The sequence below is a fragment of the Ochlerotatus camptorhynchus genome, unplaced genomic scaffold (genome assembly GCF_037179485.1).
Source record: "Ochlerotatus camptorhynchus isolate MF236.1 unplaced genomic scaffold, CSIRO-AGI_Acam_v1.1 ptg000131l, whole genome shotgun sequence".
Taxonomy (NCBI): Eukaryota; Metazoa; Arthropoda; class Insecta; order Diptera; family Culicidae; genus Ochlerotatus; species Ochlerotatus camptorhynchus.
The window spans coordinates 1,525,844-1,553,459 of NW_027040621.1; the positions used below are offsets into that span (position 1 = coordinate 1,525,844).

General features: G+C 44.3%; 2 protein-coding genes and 1 pseudogene across 2 annotated transcripts; 2 read left to right on the top strand and 1 right to left on the bottom strand.

The window, feature by feature from the left end:
* Positions 1-613, top strand: LOC135700275 (large ribosomal subunit protein eL20-like; annotated as a pseudogene).
* Positions 614-4,250: 3,637 nt separating this feature from the next.
* CCT5 (chaperonin containing TCP1 subunit 5) lies at positions 4,251-6,843 on the top strand. The gene is made up of 3 exons (XM_065220700.1): positions 4,251-4,576; positions 4,898-5,879; positions 5,942-6,843. The coding sequence occupies exons 1-3, from the start codon at positions 4,469-4,471 to the stop codon at positions 6,472-6,474; spliced, it is 1,623 nt and encodes a 540-aa protein (XP_065076772.1). The 5' UTR covers positions 4,251-4,468; the 3' UTR covers positions 6,475-6,843.
* Positions 6,844-26,419: 19,576 nt separating this feature from the next.
* On the bottom strand, positions 26,420-27,616 carry LOC135700254 (uncharacterized). Its single transcript, XM_065220698.1, has 2 exons — positions 27,212-27,616; positions 26,420-27,141 (listed from the first exon to the last, which is right to left on the bottom strand). Exons 1-2 carry the CDS (start codon positions 27,283-27,285, stop codon positions 26,505-26,507), a joined length of 711 nt encoding a protein of 236 aa, XP_065076770.1. The 5' UTR covers positions 27,286-27,616; the 3' UTR covers positions 26,420-26,504.

The following is a 27,616-nucleotide window of genomic DNA, read 5'->3' on the forward strand; positions in this document are numbered from 1 at the left end:
CAGTCTGTGCGTGATACATGGCGGAATTGATGCACATCTTCGCATCGGACCAGATCGTGGCCAAGTCCCGTTTCTGGTACTTCCTGCGGCAGCTGCGTAAGTTCAAGAAAGCCACCGGTGAGATTGTCTAGGTCAAGCGTATCCTGGAGAAAACTCCGCTGCGCGTGAAGAACTTCGGCATCTGGCTGCGCTACGATTCCCGTCCCGTACCCACAATATGTACCGCGAGTATCGTGATCTGACCGTTGGCGGTGCTGTCACGCAGTGCTATAGCGATATGGCTTCGCGCCACCGTGCCCGTGCCCACTCCATTCAGGTGAGTTGCTTTTTGGTAGTATTGACTCGGAAAGAATCACTGATGCGAATGTTTTCCCAACAGATCATCAAGGTCGAATCATTTGAGGCCTCCAAGACCCGTCGTGCTCACATCAAGCAGTTCTACGACTCGAAGATCCGCTTCCCGCTGGTGCAAAGATACCACCACAAGCGCTACAGGAAGCTGTTCTCTTTCCGCCGACCGGATACTTACTATCAGTAAACCAGGAGCCGCCGTTCATGTTCTGTTAATTCCACTCTTTTTTAGGGAGTAAAATGATGAAGATCCGTAAGAAACCATGTGAAAATTCTTCGTGATTCGTTGAGAAAGAAAATCCGTGAGTGGAATAAAAAGTGGATCCTGATGGTTGGAGTAAGTTCGTTCAATGTTTCCCTTGAGAACAACTATTTTGTGAAGATGGATGAGTTTGAATTAGCGATTTCATGCCGCATTAAATTTAGCAATGACGGACATTCGTAATTGAGTAATGCGCTGTGAACATTTCAAAAGGGCCGAATTGCTTTTGTAAACAATGGCTTTAGACGTTGATTACTCGCGAATGAAAGATCACAGTTTTTGGAGGCGAACCAGCCCAAGGCTGAAAGCCTCCTTAATAAAGCTAAATAATAATAATAATAAGATCACAGCTGGTAAACTTCGCCCCTTACTAAGTGTATAAGACTGGTAGGTCTCTCGAAACGGATTTCCCATACAACGGAATAGCGGGTGATCGACAAATTTGATTGTAATTTATCATCATGAAATCTTCATCTTCGTCAGGTTCGGTAGCATTTGTTGACTCAAGCTTGAGGTTGGCAACCAACGGAGACGGTATTGTTGATTAACATTGAGTCTCGGTGAAATGAGTCGTTTCACCATTTTGCTGATGGTCGTTCTCGATCCCGATCGTGTTCTCTATATCGCCCATTTCAATTAGAGGAAGCTTCCTCGGAGGAGGTGAAGCTTCTAGGCAAGCGACATCTGACGAAAGGCGTTTGATGACTTCTGATGCCAGTGAATCATGCAGCTTAGCAACATGCCACGTGAAACTAAAGATGTTCCAGTTCTCAGAGGCATCGGCGATGGCTGTTAGCTTTCTGTGTAAATAATTTAAGATACATTTACAGGAAAAATACGAAGTTGCCCGATGACAACCGTTCCGCTGAAATGTCCAGTAGGTGTCGTGAAAAGGGGCATATGGCTGTTGGAGAATTTTTATGCTATCCAATCTACCGGTGCGGTCAATTTATGTAATTCCCAAATAGACAAGCAAGACATCGACAATTATGTCACGCACGTTATGGCTCCAGATAGCAATGGGTATTTAGCGCAGGAAACCATAAGCCTTGTCTGGAGCAGAAAAAAAACAGTTTCAGGCTTTTTCAGTGGAGTGAAAAGGTAAGGAAAAATCCATCGTGTTTTACGAATATCAGTTGCTGTTAGCCAATAAGAGTAAAGAGTAACACATTCGTCGTAGATGCAAAGCTACTATTTATAAACATAACAATCGAATACTTGATCGAATGTAAACAGTCATGGAAGTGGTGCCAGTATTAATAGAAAATTCTGGTGGAAGTGTGTTTGGAGTGTGTCGAACTGTGTTTTTGGAGTGTTAAACACAAGGTGGCAGAGTGAGTTACCCCTTGGTCAGAAACTTGTGTAAAATAAGTGGGAACGTCGCCGTTACGTGGTGTTAGCATCTCCTGATTTTCTATATAAATTTTCCACTTTCGACCAGTTTGGCGCTAGTATCGATAAATTATCTGTTGAAAATTGCCACTTGGCGCTACTAGCGCTTAGTGTCTAGTGTAATTTGTGCAACGCCAGCGCCATCATGTTATCAAAGAGGGTTTTTAAGTGGGGAAGTCGCCGTTAGTGGTGCTTAAGTCAAATAGGAATCTTTACACAAGTTTTTAGAGAAATTTTGTTCGAGCCTCCATGTCTGTTCTCTGTGCTCCAAGTCACTTTTGTGAGTTCAAATTCAGGGTAGGATTTTTAAGTTAATCTGTGGAGAATTGCAAATCGGTTGTGAAGATCACAGTATCGTGACCTGACCGAGGTTTCCAGCCTCGGTAATGGCTACATGAATCCGGAATGCTGCTATTCCTGCAACTGCTGCCGCTTCTGCTGGCTTTCACAAATTTCGTTTGCGTGTTTAGAATTAAAGGTTTTTGCAGTTTCGTCGTAGAATCGATGCATTCTATTAGTAGAGGGCTTTTGTAGTCCAGCTGTCACCATCCAAACATTATTTTTCACTGAGCATTGACTAAAATGGCTACTTCAATGTTTTTCTTTCGTACTGTTTCATTTCAGGTGCACGCATCCCGATGACAATTTAAAGCACCTTTGCATCCAATGCAATCCCATTATAAATCCCATAATATTTTTTCTATCCTTACTCAATTTTCATCAAGACGACAAACTCAAAAAACTCTCTTCAATTACATTATTTTTACAGGTAAGCACCTGCTTTAAGTAATGAAATATGAAGAATAAATATATTCTGAAAAAATCATACAAATGCAAGAAACGTCATACAATATAGTATAGTATTAAATACATAATTGAATGTGATTACATAATATTACGACATACGGATTAGAAAAATGTGCCGAAATCTTTAGCCGAAGTCTGTCAAGCTCATCGGTAGCGGACTCGTGTCTGAACTGTCCATGTGAACTTTTCCCGATTTTCATCACCGGACGGATAAACGTCTTGACCCCATGAGTTTGGATGATGTTCGCTAAGTCCATTAGACATAAAATCTCCCCCTCGAGGAATTTAAATTGATGCGGTCGGCCTGCAAACCGCCCATACACGCTTTCAAGCGAGGGACCACCAGCATGCGCTTTTGCGATTACATCCTCTGCCATCTCTCGCAGATCTTGTTCGACAAGCATTATCTCTTTCCTGGTCAATCTACCAAGCGACTGATTGCATAGGTTAGACATGCTCAATATAGTTTTTATATGAGTATGAATGCTTCCATACATTCCTTCCAGTTTTTGCCAGAAGTAATCCTGCAATAAAATTCGGTGTTAACTAAACAATTAAAAATGCAGGTAAAAATGCTAAATAAAAACTTACCTCATCCATGATGAACTGCAATAATATCGCGAAAATAAATTTACAAATTTTAAAAACAACCCAGGAAATAACCGCATATACAGATTAAAATATACGGTAAGTAGGGTAATTAGCTATATAAAAACCTGCAGCAAAACAATCGCTGATATATATCCTGGATATCCTGGGTCACATAAATAAACCAAGCGTTCTGAATAATTTGGCAGGTTAGTTTGGTTTGTTTACTCATTTGAGAGGTTCAGATCAATAAAAAGCAGATCATACTGTCAAAAATGAATGTTAAAATCAGATCATGGATTGGTCTATTATAAACAACATATGATGTAAACATTCTTGGAAGTGGTGCCAGGATTGATGAAAAACTATCTGTTATGTGGAGACTGCCTGGTGGCAAGGTGTTTGGAGTGTGTCGGAGTGTGTTTTTGTGGGTGTTAACACAAGGTGGCAGAGTGACTTACCCCCTGGTGCTCACGCAATCTAGCACGAAGCACCGAAGAGAATCCAGATGTTCTTTTTCCTATCATTTTAGTAAACACTGATCGAATTCCACTCCGTTATTCGGACTTAGTATAATTTTAACTAAAAATTTAATCGAACCAATGTCTAAATTTTGAAAAACCGTAAAATGCATTAAATTTAATCTATACGTTTTGTAATATTTTGGAGTGCACCCCTATCCACCTAGTGAAGACACCAACCAGAGAAAAAAAACCTTTAGCGATCCCTGCGGAAAACCACCATCCGCCGACGGACATCCCGCACAACTGTCACTTATTGAAAAAAACATGCACGAAAACAATGAGTCATTTTCGCCGTATATCTGTCAAAACTCCTCCTTTGTCGAAGCGAGAAGCAACCGAAGCGAGAAAACATCGGTCCTCCATTCATCACGAGAACGAGGCAGCTCGCGTGTGCGTAGGCTCCCGTTAGTTCTTTTACGGAATCAAAGAAAAAATCAGGAAAATCTGCATATTTTCCTCAAGTGAAAACTTCCGGAAAAAAAACGAGTCGGCAATTAAGTTTTCTGGTGAAGTGTTCCGAAAGTAAAACCGAAAAGCATCCAAGATGATGTCCTTACCGGGAAGTATCGCCTTCGACGAGTACGGGCGTCCGTTCATCATCCTGCGGGATCAGGAGAACCAGAAGCGCCTCACCGGCAATGAAGCCATCAAGGTAGGTTCCGCCGGGTGGTGCTGTGGAATCGAAAGTTTTTGGAATTTGATTCGACTTCGTCACATGGTTTGAAAATCAATTGAATTTTGATTTGTGTAGGATGAACCTTTGGGACGGGCCGGAATCTTCTAGATTGTTAAGTGAAAAATGCTCGATTTATTTTATGAGAACTTGGTTGAAATCATAGTTTTTGACATCAATTTGATGTTTCATTGGGTATTTTGTGCAAATTAGATGATTTTTCAGTTTAAAATCGATTTTCTCAAAACAGCCGGATGAATCAACTTGAACCTAACCTCACTTTGTGTGTCGCTTTTCTAGAGTCACATCCAGGCAGCGAAACAGATTGCTCATACCATCAGAACCTCGCTGGGACCGAAAGGATTGGACAAGATGATGGTCAGCGGGGACGGTGAAGTGACGGTGACCAACGACGGAGCCACGATCCTCAAGTTGATGGATGTGGATCACGAAATCGGTAAACTGATGGTCCAGTTGAGTCAGTCGCAGGATGATGAGATCGGTGACGGAACGACCGGCGTTGTGGTGCTGGCGGGAGCTTTGCTTGAGCAAGCAGAGTCTCTTTTGGACCGTGGCATTCATCCGATCCGTATTGCCGATGGTTTCGAATTGGCTGCCCAGTGCGCTATCAAGCACTTGGATTCGGTTGCCGAGCCGTTCCCGATTTCCCGGGACAATAAGGAACCGTTGATTGAGGTGGCAATGACTACGTTGGGAAGTAAGATTGTCAACAAGTGCCACCGGCAGATGGCAGAGATTGCCGTCGATGCCGTACTGATCGTGGCCGATCTGGAGAAGAAAGACGTCAACTTTGAACTGATCAAACTGGAGTGCAAGGTCGGAGGACGTATGGAGGACACTTGCCTGGTTAAGGGTGTTGTCATAGACAAGACCATGTCCCACTCGCAGATGCCGAAGGTTTTGAAGGACGTCAAGCTGGCCGTCCTCACCTGCCCGTTCGAACCGCCAAAGCCCAAGACCAAGCATAAGTTGGACGTCACCTCGGCCGAGGATTACCGCAAGCTGCGCGAGTACGAGAAGGAGAAGTTCTTGACCATGGTCAAACAGGTCAAGGATGCTGGTGCAACGCTGGCCATTTGCCAGTGGGGCTTCGACGATGAAGCAAACCATTTACTGCTGCAGCAGGAACTGCCAGCGGTTCGTTGGGTTGGTGGCCCGGAAATTGAACTAATTGCGATTGCTACCGGTGGTCGGATCGTGCCGCGATTCGAGGAACTGACCTCGGACAAGCTGGGTTACGCTGGACTGGTGAGGGAAATGAGTAAGTATTCTGCTAGTGGCCGAAGGTTTCTTTAGAATTCAACATCAATTTCCTACTTTTAGGTTTCGGAACCACCAAGGATAAGATGTTGGTGATTGAGGACTGCAAAAATACTCGTGCCGTCACCATTCTGATCCGTGGTGGAAACCAAATGATCACAGCCGAGGCAAAGCGTTCCATCCACGATGCCCTGTGCGTGGTCCGTTCGCTCATCCAGGATTCCCGCATCGTCTATGGAGGCGGCGCGGCTGAAATCAGCTGCTCATTGGCCGTTGCTCGTGAAGCCGATCAGCTTTCCACCCTGGAACAGTACGCTTTCCGTTCGTTCAGTGTTGCCCTGGAGTCGGTCCCGCTGGCCCTGGCCGAGAACAGTGGTCTGCTGCCCATCGAAACCCTATCCGAGCTGAAATCTCGTCAGGTGGCGGAAAATACCTCCACGCTCGGAGTCGACTGCATGCTGTCCGGAAACTCGGACATGAAGGAACACCATGTGATCGAGTCGTTGCATTCGAAGAAACAGCAGATCATCCTCGCTACGCAACTGGTGAAAATGATCCTGAAAATCGACGACGTCCGATCGCCAGCCGATAAGTAATTGCATTGCTAATAATATTCCTCTTATTTAGTTTCACGTTTCCATCGTTTAATTTGACATCCTAAGCTTAGTATATTAAACAACCGTAGGCAAGTGTGTCAAACAAACATTATACATTTAATCTTCTCCTTTCATGCACCCGTGAAAATACCCGTCTGAAAAAGGATTGCTATGTAAGAACCGGTCTTCTTTGTGCTTTAACTTAACGCTAATGTCTTTTACAGCGGTTGAAATTCCAACAACTGCTGGAAGAATTGATCAACACATAATTTCCTTAACTACGCGGCTGTTAAGTTCTGAAACTGTCGGTACTCAACTTGTTCACTTGATAACACTTACTCACGCAAACACAAATGAACACACATACATTAAACACAACAATAACAAAACAACCAATAAATACGTGATTATGCTTTTGAACGTATGAATTTGGAGGAGGTTTTTATTCTGTGAAAGAAATCTCCTTCAAACTGTTGATCACACAGTCCTTTCCATGCTCACCAGTTGCAAGGACGCTACCAGGTCAGTATTATTGCAGGTTGTACGTATCACATCCGTTTAAGCGGCGGTGACTAATCCTAAATTGCTGCCCAAGTGATGAAGGATGAGCGACTACATCACTGGTACTATAATTTAGGCCACCTACGAATCCGAAGAAGTCGTCTCCAGTCTGCGAAGGGTCCGCAGGTCGCATTCTACTTGGTCGATCCACTTTGCTCGCTGTGCGCCTCTTCTTTATGTTCCTGTTGGGACGCTTTCGAGAATCATTTTCACTGGGTCGTCGTCCGGCATTCTTACGACGTACCCAGCCCACCGTAGTCGCCCAATTTTTGCAGTGTGGACGATGGATGGTTCTCCCAGCGGCTGGTGCAATTCGTGGTTGCCTCCTCCACGTTCCGTCATCCATCTGCACTCCGACCGTAGTGTAACTAGTGTAACTCTACTGTATGTTCCCGGTAAGTTCTCAATAGCATGAGACCTCTCGAGCTGGGTCTCAAGGTCGGCTTACTACTGGGCAATCGCTACGCGACCAAACGTGCAGAAAACGGTCACCTGATTAACGTTATGAAAAAAATGCAACTGTGGTTCAAGATGGAAACATTTTATTGAGGACAACTATTGTTTGAGAGGGTTGGTTTATATTACTACTATTGTGGGTGTCGGTGTAAAGTGGGGGGTTTATTCTTGAAAAACGTACCGGTACTGCTGATGATGATGACTGATGCTGAAGAGTTTCAGCGAGCGCTCGCTGGACTCACTGTGCTACGAATTCTGCCAGATTCGCTGTCGCGATCGTGGTCAAAGTTGGCTGAGGAAGCGGTATCGTCGGCGCGTGAAACTACTATAGGTCCTCCCAGGCGTCTTCCCTCATAGACTTACATCGGCAGAACCCAGGCAAGGCCAGAGTGACTCTACCGAGAGGGGAACGGCTCCTTGGCGGTTAGGGATGGTTCCCGAGACAAATTCCTTCCAGCCGATTATTTTTGGTCTGGCTTGAGGAAGGCTAGTTCCTTTGCTTTTAGACCTAGCGGCCCCTAGAGACTACTACTATCTTGTCAATGGACAAAATGGCGGTGTATACCAAACGATAATACAAAAGGTCCTGTGAGTGTAACGAATGGACGTTAGTTCAGTCGTTAGCTATAGTTTGGCTATTTCAAGCACTTTAACTGTTCAACACCTTTCACTCGTGAACGCCTGGATAGTTATGAGGAATGGCGGGTCGTTCGTGGGCTATCTGACCTCTGTCCCTTCGCTTTTCCATCCCTCCATCCTATATCCCAATCCAAAAAATCCTTTCTCGCCTGCATCTCCTTGTAGTAGTTGCACCCCCTGTACTGTAACCTATCCCCACTTTACTGTTATACAATTTAAATTTTAAACAATTCCCTACTAACAAATTTACAATATTTTAATATATAATCTTTTAATAATCCTACTAACCAACACCAAATAACTTATAAAAACGTGACAGTACATTAAACAGTTAATTCCCAAACGCAATGTGGACGGAAGCGGAACGGAAACGGGAAGTTTGACAGTTGTCACAAATGACATCAAGAAGCCTAACCGATGTCGATTTGGGTCTAACTAGTTTTCAATCCGACAAGTAGGCTTACTCAGATCGGGCTTTTCCGATGCCGCTGCCGTTCCGCTTCCGCTGTCATTGCGCTTGGGCGAAGACAACAAATCAAGAAGACTGGCAACTCTTCCATTTTCTCATACAAACGCTATGAGACAGGTACAATCGCGTCATCTGCCGCTCGAAGGGAAATGCTTCGAACGAATTTGATAGCAAAGATTACATCCTCAGAAGAAGGGTTTGTGTATTTGCTCGCACCTGCAACGCGTGCGGTAAGCGGGGCCACTTCGCTGTAATGTGCCGACGCAAGCGAGTTAACAGCACTTCTGGAGACTATCCCGAGGATCGTCGTCTCCCTACAAAAACTCGTGAGCCAAGCGTCGAAGATGACAAGGATGATCTCAAAACATTTTTTTTCTATCTTACACTTTTATACTGCTTTTGTTACCCATAACTGCGGAGAACACCTGTTTTATTTGAATTTTGAAGTTTAGTGTTTTATTTCCTTTCCATGCTTGAAAACCAAAAAAATATAGAAAGCAAGTGTTTCTATCCCATTTTCTCGTTTGTTTTCATCTACAGTCTGTATTTTTCAATTTGGTACGGTTATTATTTCAGTGCCAACATTTCAAAGGGGCGTAATTGCTTTTGTAAACAATGGCTTTAGACGTCGATTTCTCGCAAATGAAAACCCACCCCTATAAATTACAAATGCTAGCTGATACAGGAAACATTTCTCTGCGTGCTGGTGTCATTTATTTTCATAAGTGAGCTTTCATCGACGACTAAAGCCATTGTTTACAAATGCAATTACGCCCCTTTGAAATGTTGGTACTGATTTTATGGAGAAGAGGGAAGATGTGGGACATGCATATTCTCTGACATTTAGTGACTCCAAGCATATGTTACGCAACAGCGTTACGCAATCACTATACTCGTAGCACAAACGAAGTGACAGACGGAGCGGCTCGAAAACTTTGGTGACTAACCTGCTATTGCAATTTTTCAGTGTACCACATGGCAACACCACTACTACTGGATTGTACCACATGGCAACACTACTACTGGATTGAACTAGCATGTTTTGGTTCTATCTCTTTCACTCTACTCAAAACTGAAATGCATAAAAAAATGACAAAATGATACGCACTCTTTTTTTTTTTTTTTTTTAATGTGTTTATTTTTCCAGGCTTATTTGCCGTAGCTTTGCGGAGCCGATATTCATTGTTTAGGTTACAAAATTTCTTAAGACTAACGTTAGTAAAGCGGGGGCCGATTACTCGCGGCTATCTCGAGGTTAGGGGTAACAAATTGTAACAAATGGATGGCAGGGTAGGGATTGAGAACACAAGGTTTGGAGAGCAATGTGCTCTTGATCTCGAACTAAGCGACCAACTGATGAAAAAGACAAACATGGGGGTACACCGATGGGCAGCTAACAACTTGGGGGAACACAAGATGACACTAACTACTAAATCTTCAGATCTATCCGTTTTAAAAACACATATATTAAATTGCAATAGTCGAGATCTCGGCTCGCCAAGATGTCTCTAACGGGCCGCATGGGTTGTTTTCCTCGGGCCCTGAGGGATGCGGATAATTCGGATCTAGCAACACAATGGAGGGTACATGACCAAAGTACGTGGTCGATATCGTGATAGCCACTACCACAAGCGCACAAATTGCTGCCTGCGAGCTCGATTCGGAAGAAATGCGAGTCTAACGAGTAGTGATTGGACATGAGCCTTGATATGACCCGTATAAAGTCACGGCTCATGTCCAATCCTTTGAACCATGGCTTGTTCGACACCTGTGGGAGAATAGAATGTAACCATCTTCCCAGGTCACTCTCATTCCATTTTTGTTGCCAGTTGGTGAGGACGTGCTGACGGGTAATTGAGAAAAATTCCGCAAAGGCGATTTGTCGATCAAAAATATCGCCTTCCATAGCGCCCACCTTAGCTAGCGAGTCCGCTTTCTCATTGCCCGGAATTGAGCAATGAGATGGGACCCAAACTAAGGTGATAGTATAGGAGCAGTTAGATAAAGTACTCAATTTAGCTCGGATTTCGGTCAGGAAATACGAGGAGTGCTTCATCGGCCTCATTGATCGAATAGCCTCCAACGAGCTAAGGCTATCAGTAAAAATAAAATAGTGATCAGATGGTAGTGAGGCAATTTGCTCTACTGCGTAAAATATGGCTGCTAGTTCCGCAACGTATACGGAACAGGGTTTTTGCAGTTGATATGAGGCGCTATGAAATTCGTTGAATACTCCAAATCCAGTGGAAGCGTTTATAGTTGACCCATCTGTGAAAAAACTCTTATTGTTACTAACATGGTGGTACTTGTTTGCAAAAATTAAGGGAACAACCATCGACCGATGGTGATCTGGTATTCCACGGATTTCTTGCAACATGGTCAGATCAAAATTTACAGAGGAACTATAAAAGTCTTGGAGGCAAACACGAGAGGAATTGAATGAAGAAGGGCCAATCTCCAGCGTCATGTACTCGTAATAGAGACTCATGAATCTTGTTTGAGGATTTCTGTCGAGCAGCTTCTCAAAATTTTCTATTACCAATGGGTTCATTACTTCACAACGGATAAGAAACCGGAAGGACAGTTCCGCGAAACGATCTGTCAGTGGGAGAACACCCGCAAGTACTTCGAGGCTCATCGTATGCGTCGAGTGCATACAGCCAAGCGCGATTCGGAGGCAACGGTATTGAACCCGTTGCAGCTTCAGGATATGTGTTTTCGCCGCGGATTGAAAACAGAAGCTACCGTACTCTAGAACCGACAAGATGGTTGTTCGATACAACCTGATCAGATCTTCCGGGTGTGCTCCCCACCAAGTTCCAGTAATTGTACGAAGAAAATTGATTCTTTGTTGGCATTTTTGTTTCACATACGCAATATGTTTTTTTTTGGTGGGCGTTGGCCAGATTTGGATTTTTCGGATATAATCCTAAATAGGACCTAGATTATTTAATACTCTAGTATCCTCAAGTCCGTGCTCTGTCACAATGTTTCATTGTGATTAATCAACACTCAAAGGGGTAAAATCTCAAATTTGGGGTGAATTTGAAAGAAAGGTAACTTGGAGTGTAGAGCGCACTGCCCACTGGACGATTCTGAAGCCTGGCCAAGTGAGTGGGGTATGGGTTTATTTGATTGAACGTCATTTCCAATGTATATATTGATACATTCAAACCATTGGCATTTGAGATAAGACAGAGATAGGATGCGGAGGGCCCGCTTAGGGGAAGCGTAACCCATGTTATGGTTTCCATTTATTAAATAGTTCAGATAGGCTGGAAATGACAGGTTCATAGTGAGAAAATGTACCATATGGGGCCCGTTCACTGATCAAAATCAGATTCACATCGTCAGACTCTGCCCAAGAATAAGGGGATTGACGATGTCTTGTCAAGTTTTATTTTGAATTTGCGTTTTGCATTTAATACTCTAGTAAATCTCGCGTCCGTGCTCATTCACAACAGTGTGATGTGTCAATACTCGCTGGGTTATGTGTCTTAGACCAGTTCCATATTAGTTTGCTATTAATATCTTCTGTATCGCAGTTCGCGATAGATTACTTATACTCTTTTCCGACTATAATAGTGTGAGGGAAGGGGGTGAGTTAAACGTTGCGATATGAGAGCGAATAGAGGCAAATAAATAGGGAAGACAACACCATGACCCAAATAAGTAACCAATGCATGCGGCTCACACTTAACTTGTTCTATTTATTTCTTTCTTCCTATCATGTACTAATATTAACTGCCTGAGGACAAATGGGAACACGACCAGAAGATCAATAGGAGAAAAAGAAAATTCGAACAAGAAAAGAATAATTAAACTTGCACCGGCAAGCAGACAGAAAGGATCATGCCGGTTGGAGACAGCCAATGTATACTGGACGAAGCTTGTATCTAGGAAAAGTCGTATGTGCAGGAAACCGTAAGTAGGATAAGAATCGTATAAGGTGTGTGCTTGCTTGATAAGATCCTAACTTTACTTTAAATACACGGTAGGAATCGAATATCCATTTATGATTAAGGTTTTGCCCATTTTTCAGTGGGAGTGGCAATACTCATTGATGAGTGTTAAGAGATGAACTAGCCTCAGGCTAAAAATCTCTAAAATAAAGATTTTAAATAAATTGATGAGTGATTTATCGTACCCATTTATTAGTAACTGTTAGCAGCTAATGATGAATTGATTTACCTATTTTAGAATTACCTATACTTCACATCAGAACCTCATTTCCTTCGAATACTACTCCGTCGCAGCACACACCTTATATGGATCGCTAACCTTTATTTAGTTTCAGCATTTTCGACATTATAATCAAAAGGTGAGTTTTAAAAGTATAATTACCATGCATATAGATAAGTTAATGTACCAGAACCTGGACGGACACGAGCCTACCCAGGGGAGGACCCGGATACGACCACCCATGTGTGTCTAGAGTATCGCACGAGCTGACGAGTGCAACGGGAAGGACAGTAGGTGTATAGACTAGGGGGTTGGTCCCTAGATAAGCCTTCTTAGCGGAAGGCACAGCCTATGCACTGAACAATTACAATTACAATTACATACGCAATATGTTTTCCCCACGTGCTTTTGGAATCGAACCAGACACCTAAATACTTGAAAGATATACTTTGAGTGATTGTTCTACCCTTTAGTTGAAGCTGTAACTGTGCAGGATGATGCTTCCTAGAAAAAACAACCAACTCAGTTTTCTCCGGAGAGAATTCGATACCCAGCTTCATAGCCCAAGTAGACAAATTGTCTAAGGTATCTTGCAATGGTCCTTGCAGGTCCGGTGCACTTGGCCCTATAACGGACACAACCCCGTCATCTGCAAGCTGCCTAAGCGAGCAATTTTCATCAAGACAACCATCAATGTCTTTTACATAAAAATTATAAAGAAGGGGGCTTAAACATGAGCCCTGGGGGAGACCCATGTAACTAATTCGTGAAGTTGTCGAGTTTCCATGAGAAAAGCTCATATATTTCTCAGACAACAAGTTGCTCAAATAGTTGTTTATAATTGGTGAAAGCCCACTATCGTGGAGTTTATCCGAAAGGACATCGATACAAACAGAATCAAAAGCCCCCTTAATGTCCAAGAAAACTGAACCCATTTGCTGTTTTTGCGCATAAGCCAGTTGAATTTCAGTTGAAAGCAACGCAAGACAGTCGCTCGTTCCTTTGCCTCTCCGAAATCCAAATTGCGTATCTGAAAGTAAACCATTCGACTCGACCCATTTGTCTAGACGAAAAAGAATCATTTTCTCCAACAATTTCCGTATACAGGACAGCATCGCGATGGGACGGTACGAGTTATAATCCGACGCGGGTTTACCGGGTTTTCGAATGGCGATAACTCTTACTTGTCTCCAGTCATCCGGAACAATGTTGTGCTCCAGAAATTGATTGAATAAGTTCAACAAGCGTCTCTTCGCGACATCTGGGAGATTTTTAAGCAAGTTGAACTTGATTCTATCCATTCCTGGAGCTGAATTGTTACATGAAAGGAGAGCAAGTGAGAATTCCACCATCGAAAACGGGGAATCTATTTCGTTATTACCCGACGGACGATCACGAACGTTGGTTTGAACCGCCACCGAATCCGGGCAAACTTTCCGCGCGAAGCTGAAAATCCATCTGTCCGAGTACTCCTTGTCTTCGTTAATCGGTGTAGACGCGTTTCGCATTCTCCTGCCGACATTCCAGAGTGTTCTCATGGAAGTCTCTCGCGACAAACCATCGACGAACCGACGCCAGTAACCGCGTTTTTTTGCTTTAATTAAGTCCTTAAAAGTTTTCTCGAGGTCGCTGTACCGCTCGAAATCCCCGACCTTGCCGTGTTTGCGGAAGCGTTTAAACGCGGCGGACTTCTCGCTGTTCGCGTCGGTGCAATCCTTATCCCACCACGGGGTGGGAGGTCGCTTGCGGACGGAAACACCCGGAACACGTTTCGTCTGTGCTTGCAGCGCAGAATCGATGATGACACGCGCGAGAAAGGAGTACTCGTCCAGCGGAGGAAGTACGTCAACCGATTGACTGGCATCAAGAACCGCGGTCGCGAATTTTCGCCAGTCAATGTTTTTCGTAAGATCGTACGCGATGTCGACCGAGCGAGTAGAAGATGAACCATTGGTAATAGAAATTTTGATTGGCAAATGGTCACTACCGTAGGGATCTTGAATTACTTTCCACGAGCAATCCAACGATAGTGAACTCGAACAAAGTGAGAGGTCTAATCTGCTTATTTTTGCTGGAGGTTTGGCTACTCGTGTTGCTTCCCCGGTGTTTAGAATTGTCATTTTGAAGAAGTCGCACATGTCGTATATCAAGGTTGAGCGGTTGTCGTCGTACAGTTCCCCCCAGCCTGTACCGTGAGAGTTAAAATCTCCCAAGATCAACCGTGGCTCTGGCATAGCCGTGCAGATATCCGAGAAACTTTGACGAGAAATCGCAGTTCGCGGTGGAAGATATACTGAGGCAATACTGAGGCATTTACCTCGAATATTAACCTGACATGCAACAACTTCAATGCCTGTCACCGAAGGCAGATCGATTCTGTAGAAGGAATGGAGCTTGTTGATCCCCAGAAGCACCCCTCCATACGAATCTGCGCGGTCAAGGCGAATAATGTTGAAATCGTGGAAAGCAAGATCGTTGTCTGAAGAGAGCCATGTTTCACAAAGGGCAAATGCATCAGAAAGTGAGTTGTTAACTAAAAATTTAAATGTGTCAAGTTTTGGCATAAGACTTCTACAGTTCCACTGAAGAACAGAGATCATATCCCCGACCTCATTCGGAGAATTATCCATCGAAAGATATGATCGATGCAAGGAAGGACCACCTAGAAGCTAGTTGCTTCAAAAGAGTTTTCACCATTGGCAGCACTAAATTAATAATGCTCCTCGTTGAGTCAGAGACATTGAATATACTGAAGAAGCTATCCACAATACCAGAAAACGTGAACATGGGGGCATGTTCTTGCTGATTATTCAGCTGCTTTTCTGGCCGAAAAACTGGGACATCTGGGGTTTTAGATGATCCTGGAAGTGACGGAAAGTTCTTGTCATAATTACAAGGTTGAAAACCCGGTGGAATGGGCTTCGGTGCATTTCCGTTACCTCTTGATTTTTCCAAGGTGGAAGGGTGGTCCGTACGAGTGGCCTTACGAGGCTTTTCGGTGTTGTGTTGTTTTGCTCGTTTTCTCGTATTGCCTTTAAAGACAAACGGACTACCCTCACCGACCTCTGAGTCAGAGTCTAGATCATCAACTGGCAAAATGGAGAACGTGTTACTGCTTTTTGGTGTGGTCTGAGAAGATGAAGCGGTATTCTTCAAGAGTTCTGCTAGTGTTCTCTTGGAGCGAGCTTGCAGAGACCGCTTAAGTTTTTCTCCCTGCTGTTTATACCTCGGGCAGTCAGTCAGGGTATGTAGGCTTTCCTTGCAGTACACGCATTTTGGAGGAGCACCGCAAGGGCCCTCTTGATGTTGCTCGCCACACTGATCGCAGCGTGGTTTGTTCGAGCAGTAGTCCGATGTATGACCAAGTTGTTTACATTTCGAGCAGTTCATTACCCGAGGTACAAACAGACGTACAGGCAGCCGAACCTTGCCAATAGCGACGTAGTGAGGTAACGCTGAACCCGAAAAGGTCACACGAAACGAGTTTGACAAGGAATAAGTTTTTTGGAGCCTACTACCGATACTGACTGCATTTGAAGGCAGTCCAATATCTTCACCTTCGGCAGAGCACGGTTTTTAAAGATTCCGAAGGAATCGGGACCCAAGAAATCATAACTAGTCAAACTCGCTTCGGTGACCACTCCTTCAATTTCTACCTCACTACTGGGTATGTAGACTCGGTATTCCAATGAAAAAAGCTCGCACGCAACAATTTGGTTAGCCTGCTTCCGGTCATCAACGGTAACGCGCAGTTTTTTTGGTGTTACCTTGAAAATATCGGTAACGGCCGAAAAATGTGTTGTTAGATCCTTAGAGATCCTCGGAATGTTCAAAGGTTTTTGTTTGGGCCGGAAAAAAACAACCCATGGGCCTTTCGAGGCTTCTGGGTAAGCCTTTAGGCGGGGGAGCGCAGAGATTTTTGGGGGCAATGGTGTGGGGGGTGCAGGACGAGGAGGTGATGGTGGGGGAGAGGGTTGTGGGGAATACCTATTCTTGGGATATGCTCCAGTATTTTTGCTGGAGAGCGAGTCAACTGGGACGTCAAGGGTTTCCATTTCCACAACTTCCTCGAGACTTTCGTGTGAGGAATTAAGAGTTTCGTCGTCTGAGATGGAAAGCGACCATCCCCCGCCTTTATCATTTTCATCCATTGCGGTTAAATATCGCCACAATGGTGTTTTTAATAAATATTTTACAAATAATTACAATAATTTCAAATAGTATCAAAAAAATGAAAAAAAAAATAAAATAAAAAATAAAAAAAAAAAATACAAAAAAAAATTATATAGTTTTACTCTGATAAAGAGTAATACGAAAGAAGGAAAAAAAACCAAAAAAAGAAAAAAAGAATATATATACTAAAAAAAAAAAAAAAAAAATGTTTTTGGATCACCCTAACTATGCTCTACTTATAAATAGTACGAGAAAAAAAAAACCAAGAGAAAAAAAAAATATAGATATATACTATTTACAAAATTTTGAATCACCCTAATTATGACCCAACCTAATCTAATACTGGACCATGCGGGGAGATGCGATACTGGTGAAAACAAAGCGACACGGTATACCTATTACACTGAGGCGGCAGATGACTGGTGCGAGGTTATTGTTTGCCCCAACGGCTGTAGGGTCGATAACCTGATAGCTGGTATGCCTCGGTCGCCTCGGTAGGCAATTTAACGTGCTTTCGTTGTTGCTATCAATGGGATGATGTGATGATGCGATGATGGTGATTAAAGCTGGACCGTAAGCAAAGCGCTCGGCGTATGGTTAACGGCTTCCTCACTCGCGCACTAGTTGTATAAGCACTATGCCAACTAACTTTGGCGAGAAAAAACCCTTGCGTGGGGAAAAACTCAAAAACTCAAATACTAGTGTCGTACAACGAGACCGATGCGACTTGATCGGCTCAGCGTGCGAGACGGAATGATACGCACTCTTTGCACACTGTCAAATAATCATTGTACACAAAATCAACTTTGTTCAAATCAAAACAAAAAAACTAACCCATCTGGTGGATGATGGCACAAGCTTCCAAGAAAATTCTATTACAGTGAACCACATTATTTTAATGGATTTCTTCGCCAGTTAGTCGTCTGTCACTTCGTTTGTGCTCGTAGTGTTGGCAACACGGCATTCGTTCGCCGCCTATCGAGTCCGAGCCGACTGCAATGCAGCAGCAGCTCACTCGTCCTCTTTCGTATCCAGGACGTCAACGGAGTAAGTCGTGTTCATCGGTCGGGGGCGATTCTTCCCAACGGAAAGTTGAATCCACACGTTGCTTCCACCTTCACTCAAGTGCAGCGCTACTGTATCTGTCGCTTGGGTTCTGGCAAAGTTGCCAGTCTTCTTGATTTGTTGTCTTCGGCTTGGGCCTTTATGCACATATTAAAAATCATACCAATCTTGTAACAAGTAGATGGCACGCAACATCTTCCATTCGAAACCACCACGAGAATAGTCCAAGTCTCGTGGCCGTTGGGGACCACCGGTCTAATCAGCGTAGTCAACTTCGTGCGGCGGTGAATTTTATTCGATCGTTGCGTCCTCCGGAGTCCAAAGTAGGCACGATTCCCTGCCATAATGCGTCATTCAATTTCTCTGCTGGTATCATTTTCGGCGGTCACCAGGGAGCCCAAATACACGAACTCGTCGACCACCTCGATTTCGTCACCGTCAATCTGAACTCGGGGTGGGAGGCTAAAATTGTTTTCCCTAGAACCTCTTCCTCTCATCTATTTCGTCTTCGATGCTTACTTTACTTACTCCCGACGTCCCTCAGGATTTGACCTGCATAACAATGTTGTGCCAACTAACTCGATCCCTGGCTGCTTGTCTCCACACTTCCTAGATCTTGCTCCACTTGGTCGAACCACCTCGCACGCTGCGCTCATCTGCGTCTTGTTCCAGCCGGATTTGAGGTAAACACAATTTTTGCAGGATTATTATCCGGCATTCTTACAACGTGTCCCGCCCATTGTACCCTTCCAGTTTTAGCGACTTTCTGGACACTGGGTTCACCATAGAGTTTCGCCAGTTCGTAGTTGATTCTTCTCCTCCAAACACCATTTTCATACGAGTTTTCATATACCCCGTCGTTCGAAACTCCCATTGCTTGCAAGTCCTCCTCGAGCTACCGGTCTTATCAGCGTATTGTACATGGTACAATTAGTACGAAGATGAAGTTTACACGATCTTAGGGTCTTGTGGAGTCCGTAGTAGGCACGATCCGGCAATAATGTGTCTCCGAATGTCTCTACTGCAATTGTTATTTGACGGCACCAATGATCCGAGGTACACAAATTCATCCACCACTTCGAACTCATGTCCGTCTATTGTCACACTTCTGCCAATGCGAGCCCTATCGCGCTCGGTTCCTCCATCTAACAGATACTTTGTCTTCGACGTATTCACCTTCAGTCCAACCTTTTCTGCATCACGTTTCAGCCTGATGTACTGCTCCGCCATGGCCTGAAACGTTCTTCCGACAATGTCCACGTCGTCAGCGAAGCAGATGAGCTGGCTGGACTTATTGAAGATCGTGTCCCGCATGTTAAAGCCCGCACGTTTCTTGTCGAAGTCCTTTGCGAGTTTCAAACGAGTCCGATAACGCACCCGATATCTTCACGCAGCACTGTACACCATCCATCGTAGCCTTAATCAGTCTCGTCAGTGTCCCGGGAAAACCGTTGTCGTTCCATAGCTGTTCACGGTCAATAGTATCGTAAGCGGCTTTAAAATCGATGAATAGGTGGTGTGTAGAAACTTGATATTCGCGACATTTTTGGAGGATCTGGCGCAACGTGAAGATTTGGTCTGTTGTCGAACGCCCGTCCACAAAACCGGCTTGATAACTTCCCACAAATCTGCTTGCTAGCGGCGATAAAGGGTGTCCACGATGAAATTGCCACACTATGAAATTGCTCTAACTTTTTAACCGTTGGGTAGAATTTGATGAAAATTTGGGTGGATTTAGTTCATAGTGCATTATTTAAAGTCCTGTGATCAAAACTCGCGGAAATGGAGTCGAAAGAACAGCTCGTGCGTGATAAAATCTTGCGCATTCATCACGAGAACAAGGATCTCTCGCATCGTTCCATCGCTAAAACGTTGGGAATCGCGAATTCCACGGTGTCGCGAGTGATTAAGCGGTTCGAGGAACGGTTGACCACCGATCGGAAGCCCAGAAGTGAAGGAAAAAGTATTCCGTACAACACCAAAAATCACAACCGCGTAGTTGGGGCCTTCAACCGAAATCCGAACGCCTCCGTTAGGGATGTGGCTAAGAAGCTGCACCTAAGCCGAAGTTTTGTCCAGAAGGCCAAAACTAAGGCTGGGCTTCGAACGTTCAAGGTACAAAAGGCCCCTAATCGCGACGAGAAGCAGAACAAGTCCGCCAAAACCCGTGCCAGGAAGTTGTACCTCAACATGCTGACGAAAGTTGAATGCTGCATCATGGACGACGAAAGATATGTGAAGGCCGACTTCAAACAGATCCCCGGCAACCTGTTTTTCACGGCCAAGGATAAGTTCAGCGTTCCGGAGCATGTCCGCACTCAGAAGATGTCCAAATTTGCGAAGAAATTCCTGGTTTGGCAAGCCATCTGCACGTGCGGGAAGCGGAGTGCACCTTTCGTGACCCAGGACACGATGAACGGACAGGTGTACATAAAAGAATGCCTCCAGAAGCGGCTGCTTCCTCTCCTGAAGGCCCACAACGTCCCAACAATCTTCTGGCCGGATTTGGCCTCATGCCACTACTCCAAGGACGTGCTGAAGTGGTATGCGGACAATAAGGTCAATTTCGTGCCGAAAATGTTCAACCCTCCCAACACTCCGGAGCTCCGCCCCATCGAGAAGTACTGGGCGATTATGAAGCAGCACCTTCTTAAACGACCTAAGGTAGTGAAGACAGTCGAGGAACTGAAGAAACTATGGGTTTACATGCAAAAAACGGTTGATTCACAGGTTGTGCAGAATCTTATGGCCGGGGTTAAGGCCAAGGTGCGGGCATTTGCGTATGGACTGTAAATAAAATACGAGTAAAATGGTAAAATGAAGTTTAATAGTTATTTCTCAATCCCTGAAAATTTGATGGCAATCGGATGAAAACTCGAATTTTGCGAATCAATTTTGTGTGTGGCAATTTCATCGTGGACACCCTTTAGACGGCGGAAGATGATCTGGGAGAGCACTTTGTAGGCTGTGTTGAGAATGGTGATCGCTCGGTAGTTCTCACATTCTAACTTTCATCCTTTTTGTATATTGGGCATATTACCACCGACAAACCGACATGAAACTTAAACTTAACTCTTGATCGAGAATCCATAACGGCCGATTCAAATATACAGTGATCCCATCTGTCAAAACCATAGAATTATTTTTATCTAGATAAAAATAATTTGCCCGCGATAGATTAGACACGTACCAACTCATACATTTTGTACGCGTGTTCGTGGCTAGGATAAACATTTTTCGCGAACACGGTGGCAGATGTCACTTTTGTACTTTGATCAGAAATGTTATGGTAATTTGTAAGGTCATTCATGTCGGTTTGTTGGTGATATTACCATAGAGGTAACTCTAAGACCAGAAGGTCCCGAAGAAACGTGATCAACTTTTTGGCTCAGCTCTGGTACTCTCTTCGGTCCCAAGGTAATCGATGCACCCCTCGAAACAAAGGAAAATCCACGAACCCCTCATTTTATCTGTAAAACTTTCATAGGGATCCGTTGAGTTTCTTGTAGAACTTCCGGGTCTGTTGTGAACGATACAGCGGTTCCATTTCTTCGCACTCTGCCTCTTCCAGGCGACGCTTCTTATCCCGGAAAAGGTGAAGTTGCTGTGTTCGCTTCTGTTTATATCGCTCCACATGCTGACGGGTACCTTTCTGCAGCATCATCACCCGCGCTGTATTCTTCTCGTTTAAACTCGTCAAACCAATCGTTTCGTCGATTCCGTTCCACAAACCCAATGGCACCTTCTGCTGCGCTGTTAATGATTGCTTTGGCACTATCCCAGCAGTCTTCAAGAGGGGCTTCGGTCAGCTTTCCCTCAACCGGCAGCGCTGCTTCAAGGTCTTGCGCGTAGTCAGTTGTGACTTCGGGTAACTTGAGTCGTTCCAGATTGTACCGTGGTGGGCGTCGGTACCGAATGTTGTTGACAACGGAAAGTCTTTGACGCATGTTTACCATTACAAGGTAGTGGTCCGAATCGATGTTTGCGCCGCGATAGGTCACAACGTCGATAATATCCGAGACCCGAATAGAAATTGTAATGTAGGAAACATCAGCAGACATCTTCAATACATTAAATTTTAACGCGTATTGCTGTACCCTTAATGTATTTAGACTTCAGTGTGACGTCCAAGTACATAAAAATACATTAGCCTCAAACGTAACATCAGAATCAAACGTCTTGACGATGTAAAACTTGACATCAGAATACATCCAATGACAACAGAACCTTACGTTACATTAGAATCAAACTTCATCACGATGTAATTTGTTGCCCGCATAAAACATCAGAATACTTAAGTGTCTTCCATCAATCAAAACGTGGTCGATTTGTGATTCGGTCTGTAGTGGTGATCTCCAGGTGTACCGAAATCTATGAGTCTGAGCCTTCAACCGAAGCAGCTGTTATATGTTTCATCAAGGACGCCAACATGTATAAGAACATCTGACCTAACTCACTGACAAGAACCAACCATAACTGACCCACTGCATCGAACCAGGACCAACCACTATAACGGACTCTGTATACATCTCCATAACAATTAGCCGATCAAATGCACCAAACCAGGAACATCTAAATACTAACTACGACAGCACCTCGACAACCAACTCTGATAAACAAATATTCTGTTACTAGGGAGGTCTCTTCTGGACTGTCCACTCCTTTTAATTAGTGGGTCCCTTCTGGATACCCCACCTCATTAACTCTATAACTAGAGGGTCCCTTCTGGCTGCCCACCGCCATTTCAAATTCTGTCACTAGGGGGGACCGCTTCTGGATTCCCCAATATTCGTCAAGAGATGAACCAGCCTCTGGCTGAAAGTCTCGCTATTAACGATAACCCAACCTAACCTATGTGTCTGAGGCCATTGTCGTTCGTAAACTGGTGAGCGCTGAACTCTCCGATAACCGGTCTAAATTCCTCCTCCTGGCCAACCTGAGCGTTTAGATCTCCGATTACGATTTTGACGTCATGCGTCTTTATCATCAGCGTCACCTCCTGAGTGAGGGCTATGCACGTTTATTATGCTGACATTGAAGAAACGGCATTTGATCCTCAACTTGCACATTCGTGTTGTCGACCACCCAATCACGCGCTTTTGCATATCACTCAGCACGATGAAACCTGTACCCAGCTCATGTGTGTTGCCGCAGCTCTGCTAAATGGTATAACCATAGAGGTAACTCTAAGACTAGAAGGTCCCAAAATAACGTGCTCAACTTTTTGGCTCAGCTCTGGTACTATCTTCGGTCCCAAGCTAATCGATTCACCCCTCGAAACATAGGAAAAACCAATAACCCCTCATTTTATCTGTCAAACTTTCATAGAGTTCTCCCAACAATCAATACGAAACTAACGATTTTAAATTGGCTCACCACTTTAGTAGCCTATTGGTCCCAAGCAAACGATTAACGTACCCTATTCTAGTTGAAATTCTATTACTACACTATGTTTGTTTTGATTCGCTATGAAAGTTTGACAGATAACATCAGGGGTGTGTGGATTCATGCAGAACATGCAGGGGTGAGTGAAATAGCTTGGGACTGCTTGGGACCGTTGTTCTGGTACTGAGTGAGCCAAAAATAATAATGATTTTCTTCGGGACCCAGTGGTCTTAGAGTTACCTCTATGGTTCTCCAGATGCACAAAAGTGTGCGTGAGACCGCGCGCTACCTTTTTAAGTAGTTGTGATATCGCGATACCTTTTTGTTTCTTCTTCTTCTTTATTTTTATGTATGGATGTTGGATTTTAGTGTTCGTGAGATTGCGCTTGGAGATCTCTATAGCGAATCAAAACAAACATTGCGTAGTACTAGAATTTCGACTAGAATGGGATACGTTAATCGTTTGCTTGGTATCAATAGGCTAGTCAAGTAGTGAGCCAATTTAAAATCGTTGGTTTCGTATTGATTGTTGGTATAACTATAGAGGTAACTCTAAGACTAGTAGGTCCCGAAGAAACGAGCTCTACTTTTTGGCTCAGCTCTGGTACTATCTTCGGTCCCAAGCTAATCGATTCACCCCTCGAAACATAGGAAAATCCATTAACCCCTCATTTTATCTGTCAAACTTTCATAGCGAATCAAAACAAACATTGTGTAGTACTAGAATTTTGACTAGAATGGGGTACGTTAATCGATTTGCTTGGGACCAATAGGCTAGTCAAGTAGTGAGCCAATTTCAAATCGATAGTTTCATATTGATTGTTGGTATAACCATGCTTATCCAACTTTCATGCTCGGTAATGGTGGCCTGTTTGTATGAATAAATGTATCCTTCACTGTGCTTTTTGACACTCCCCCTTATTCTGCGAGTCACGTGACTCTCTGTCACCGGTGACTCTCCATGTAAATCAAATGGAGAGTCACCTCACACGAGGTGACTATTGTCACCTCACACGAGGTGACTATTGTCACCTCACCGGTGAGAGAGAGTCACGTGACTCGCAAAATAGGGGGGACTATCTGGAGGTTCGGATTTTAATCCCTCCCTTTCCATCTCTCAGGAACAGAAGAAAATGGAACAACATAGGCCCTCCAGTTAGTGTCAAAAAGCACAGTGAAGATACATTTATTCATACCAACAGGCCGCCATTACCGAGCATGGAAAGCTGGATACGTATGTTCCGAAGATCCCTTCCAGCAAACCTCCTGCAGCGCTACAATGTCGAACTTGCGAACCCTCAATAAGTCGGAAAGAATGCGGTTACTTCCCAAGAAATTGAGATACTAACAGTTCCATGTTCCGAGTTTCCAATCGCTAGTCCGTATTCGTTGCCTGGGTCAATGCCGATTGTTCCGGTCCGTTGCTTCCTGTCCTTTTTAAGTTTTACGGTTGGCTTGTAGGGTCTGCACCGGAGGACCATCGTGTACAGCTCTGTTTAGAGTCCCAAGCTGGTACTAGGATGGTGATCAGCCGCTCCTTATATGGAGAACAGACGGTCGTTTAGGCTACGCCCTCCGGAGAGAGAAACCTCCCCTTCCCTGTCAGCATACGATCAAGGTCCCACCGGAGTTGGTTACCCGATCTTTCCTATATGGTTACTCATACCTCAGCCGGCACCGCGGGGAGGTAGGGATAGGAATTTCTGGACAATAGGCTAAGGACCACAATGGGGTCTATTTTATACCTGCAGATACGCGGGGTATCAATGGTACGCATTGTCCAGCCATTTACCAGCCTCGTCTTCGATGCGTTGATGGCACATCCAATCCGCTTAGCTTGTATGTTTCCGCCATCGTCTCAAAGTTCCGTGCCGTAATGTCGATGTCATCGGCGAAGCCAATAAGCTGGCTGGACTTCCTGAAGATCGTGCCACTCGTTTCTTTACCAGTTCTTCTGATCACACCTTCTAACGCGATGTTGAATAGCAGACACGAGAATCCATCACCTTGCCGTAACCTAATTAAAGATTCAAATGGACTCCCGAGTATCCCCGATACTCAAACAACGCACATCATTCGATCCATCGTTGCCTTGATCAATCTCGTCAGTTTATCCGGAAATCCGTACTCGTGCATAATCTGCCATAGCTGATCCCGATCGATTGTGTCGTATGCGGATTTGAAATCGATGAATTTGGGAGAGTACCTTGTAGGCGGCCCCTTAGCAGTGTGATCTCGCGGTAGCTGTAGCAATCCAACTTGTGGCCCTTTTTGTAGATTGGGCATGCGACACCTTCCATGCACTCCTCAGGGAGATCAGGGGCCTGTAGCCTGTCGTCTTCTGCGCGTGCTCTAAGGTCTTTTGCCGTGCTACCTTCGTTTTCTGCTGCATCACCGTGTTGAGGTGTTCGTCATAGTACGATCACAGACAACGATGTGGTACGATAGTACCATTAGTACCATAGTACTGCTTCCACATCTCAATCACCTTACACTTGTTCGTAAGAAGGTTACCGTCCAAGTCCTTGCACATATCGGCTTGCGGCACGTAATCCGTGTGCGAACTATTTAGCTTCTCTTAGTAAATTTCTACTAACAGTTTGCATCCGCCATCAAACCAGTCATTTCTTCGGTCCGGGATCGCAGTACCTAGTGGCGCTACCTATGGTGGAACGGATGTCACTTCAGCCATCTTCAAGAGTAGCTGCGCCAAATAAATAAATAAATGTTGTGCGGTAAATAGGGGAAATGGGTCTAATGTTGGCCTATGAATCTAAGATTGGGCCCATCGTTAAAAATCAGCTATTTATCAATTTTATCTAGATGAACGAGTCATTGGGACGGTACTAATGGATATTAATGGTCGCTATTGAAAATTTAGTCGATTGCTGAATTTATGTATTTGCCCAAATTAGGTGCATTTAAGCCGACATTACATCCATTTCCCCTACTACTACTATTCTAAACAATAAATGAAAATCAACAATCCGAAAAATTTATTATGTATTCAGTTCGAGTTTATTATCATAGAATAGTCCAATTTTGCACGCGGGAATCATGTTTTACCGGAAATCATCGCGCAGGATGCCATTTGATTTTCCTATTCATCAAAGCCCTCGGACAGCTGCGTCGGCTCAATCTTCAGTTCAGACACCAGCTGGTCACGCTTGGATTTGACACCGTCGTGCTCGTCCCTCAAATCAATTATAATTTCCTTCAATTGTTCCACCTTCTTCCGGAGACGCAAGTTTTGCTGTTTGTAGCAGCTCAGGCGCATCTTGGTTCGATGCAGTTGTTTGTAAATTTTGGGAAGAATCTCTTGGGCCTCTTCTGGAGAGATAAAGGGAACTTCATCGTCCCTCAGGTCTCCCGCATATCGTATGGTTTTGACCCTTTTTTCACCGGTAGACGACTCAGCTTCCTGCATGGCCTCTATTGCTGTGCTGTGAAGCGTCACTGGTGCACTTCGCTGAACAGGACATACCATCGACGATTCATCCAGAAATACACAGTGCGACTGCTCGGGAATATATGTCGCAGGTAGCTTGGCAGCTGGTCCAAGACGGCGCGATGGCACAGCGCCTTTATGAAGCTTCCGTCTTGAACCGACTTCGTAGAAGTCACTTTCCAGGAAGTGGCGGGAGCAGACCCTTGCATCATTAACGATGGAGTACTGGGTACCGGATGGGTCGAGCATCTTCAGCCAAGCCAGGCGCTTCTTTGCATTTTTCGGCAATCTATCACACAAAAGAAGCAACTTGTATCCCGAATGATGGTTCACTGTGAAAGCCATGAAAACATTCTTACCTGTGGGACGAGAATCCACAGTGTTCTTTCCGCCTGTGCAGGTCCATGCCGCATGATGGAATGATGCATCGCATGTTGAAGGCTTTTCCAGGTTACTTTCGCACTCCTATGCTTTTACACTAGTTAACTGAATATGTTTTTATGTTTTAAGAACATAAAACGTTTGTTTACTTCCACTGTTGTTAAAGATGTTTGATTCCTGTGTCCTGATGGTGTGGTGGTTCGATAAAAAACCAAACCGACAGTGAGCATTCATAAGGGCCAATGTCGCAAACGTAAACAATGGCGTCTTTCGTAAACCCATGTAAGTCACCAATTGTAATGCATAGAGAGTCTCTGCCTCTACACAATGATCGTGTTGGTTTACTTGGGCTAGTTTTCATTCTCGAGAAAATCATGGAAGAA